This window comes from Frankliniella occidentalis, unplaced genomic scaffold (genome assembly GCF_000697945.3).
Source record: "Frankliniella occidentalis isolate FOCC.00 unplaced genomic scaffold, Focc_3.1 Scaffold3452, whole genome shotgun sequence".
In the NCBI taxonomy this organism is placed as follows: Eukaryota; Metazoa; Arthropoda; class Insecta; order Thysanoptera; family Thripidae; genus Frankliniella; species Frankliniella occidentalis.
This window is the reverse complement of record NW_026270510.1, coordinates 5473-7462: the sequence shown is the minus strand read 5'-3', so window position 1 is coordinate 7462 and position 1990 is coordinate 5473. Positions and strand designations below refer to the sequence as shown.

Genomic DNA, 1990 nt, shown 5'->3' with positions numbered 1-1990 from the left:
CTGCCGAGGCTGCGCACCGTGACTCTCCAACCACGCTACGGCCGAATATCCGACATGCCCTTTTCTGAGGGATGCCTCGAAAGCCTCCGCTCGCTCCTACGAGCGCACAGGTATCACCTTTAATCAACACTGCCCACCCCCCAGTGAGAAATACCGTTTGAAACGATATCTAAACGATAGAGAACGACCCAACGATATCGTTTCGATGTAGTTTTAAAATGACATTTCTCGCTAGGCTACCGCCACCATTATCCAGCCGGTGTTTGAGCCCTTGACCCCTTTGCAGTGAACAGCTGGACTGCGTGAGGATACAGTCGAATGGTCTTCTCGTACATCTGGCGGACGCATTGCCCAGCGATCTCCGCAGGCTGGAGTTCGAAGAGTTTACATTACCGAGCGAGGCCGGCGATACTGCAGCACTTCGACGGACCCACGGTTTGAAGGAGCTTAAGATCAGCACATGGTCGGAAGATGAACTTCTTGAACAGGCCTCTATTGAGGTAAACAAACTACCCACAAAGGTGTGGGTGTGGGGTCCGATGTCCAGGCTAAGACATTCCAGTACGGATGGCAGGGAAGTGGTGAGGAGCTGCCACTCACTCGCCACCCGCCCCGCGCCTGCAGCCCCTGCAGCCAGAGCATAGGCAACACAACGTACTGGTATGTCTTAGCCTGGACACCCGGTACAAAACGGATTACCCTTGCAACCCCGCTTTCACATTGACCCTCGTATCTCTGGCCGCCTTGTCCTGTTGATCTATGACCGACCTGATGTCCCCAGCTGGAACACTTCCTTCGGGCCCCGGGCCCCCTGGAACGCCTCGAGCTGATTCGCTATTTTATACCGACGCTTACCCTGGGGGCGGGTGGGCTGACAAGCCTACAGTGTCTCGTTCTGGAGGAATGCAACTACGACTCACTGCTTGAGGAGCTGGCGGGCCTTCCCCGCCTGCGGTCGCTCATTTTGTGCCCCCCGCATCCCCGGCCTTTACACGAAGTGTTCCGAGAGATCACGCCCGCCGTCATCCCCGCCCTCGAGGTGGTCGTCGTCTCTGAACGCGTCACACTCAATGGACTCGGCCACAGCTCTCCCGGTGAGTGTTATGACGACGATGACTACGCTAATTCAGACTAAGATTTTGTGTCATACTGTTTGGGTGATTCTGCTTTAGCTGTACCGGAATCATGCGTGCGGACGGGTTGCATACTCGCACGGGGCCGTAAGGCGAGCGACGGTAGGCAAGCCTAAAGGCAAGCCCGCATGCCTGAATCCGGTACAGTATTAGCAGAAAAATAAAGACGGCGCGGTCGAGTTTTTGCCTTAGTAGTTGGCAACACTGGCTCAAATCTCTTGTGCGTTTGCCCCCAGGAACAGCACACACGCGAGTCCCTCGGCTGATCTCGGAGCTGCAGGGTCTGGTGCGTCGTGCCCCCGCGCCGCTGCACGCCATTTACTGTTACGACACGATGTTCTTCAGGCACCCCGTGTCAGAGAGGGTGGGCTGCCCGCTGTGCCGCGAGGCCTCGGTCGAGGCCGTCGCTGCCATGCACGAGTACATGGGGGGTCGCAAGCACATTAAGCTGGACGGTTCAGTTCATTGTGTAAAGGTGTAACAAAGAAAGGTAAAACACCAATCGCAACCAAGCAAATGTACTGTTCCGTCTCTTCGCTACCAGTAGAACCGATTCTTGCCACTCGAACGGCATTCTTTTCAGTGTCGAATATGTAATTGTTTTGTTATTTTTTGTCGGGGTGCTGTGCCCGTCCCGCCCACGCTCACGTACAGTACCAGCGACGTATCTGGTAGCCCTCCCACAATGAGTGTACCGTAAGCCACTACGCTGTCCGTATTCTTAGCGGCGAGGGTGCACAAAAGAAAGAAAAATAAAATGTTTTGTAAATAATGGTACGCATTCTTTCAGTTGGCGCGTTGGCGCAAAATGCCTCTACTTGTTTGTGACGTGGCACCTTCCAGAGGCGCGGTCGAAA

General features: G+C 55.0%; 1 protein-coding gene across 1 annotated transcript; it reads left to right on the top strand.

The window, feature by feature from the left end:
- The first annotated feature begins 6 nt into the window (after window positions 1-6).
- LOC113208023 (uncharacterized) lies at window positions 7-1875 on the top strand. Its single transcript, XM_052276574.1, has 4 exons — window positions 7-110; window positions 287-500; window positions 782-1094; window positions 1370-1875. Exons 1-4 carry the CDS (start codon window positions 55-57, stop codon window positions 1612-1614), a joined length of 828 nt encoding a protein of 275 aa, XP_052132534.1. The 5' UTR covers window positions 7-54; the 3' UTR covers window positions 1615-1875.
- The last annotated feature ends 115 nt before the right edge of the window (window positions 1876-1990 follow it).

Excerpts from the sequence above, each read along its gene's own strand:
- LOC113208023 (XM_052276574.1), top strand. The coding sequence starts at position 55 with ATGCCCTTTTCTGAGGGATGCCTCGAAAGCCTCCGCTCGCTCCTACGA. Across the intron at positions 111-286 it reads TCGCTCCTACGAGCGCACAG|TGAACAGCTGGACTGCGTGA; the intron begins GTATCACCTTTA and ends ACCCCTTTGCAG. Across the intron at positions 501-781 it reads TTGAACAGGCCTCTATTGAG|CTGGAACACTTCCTTCGGGC; the intron begins GTAAACAAACTA and ends TGATGTCCCCAG.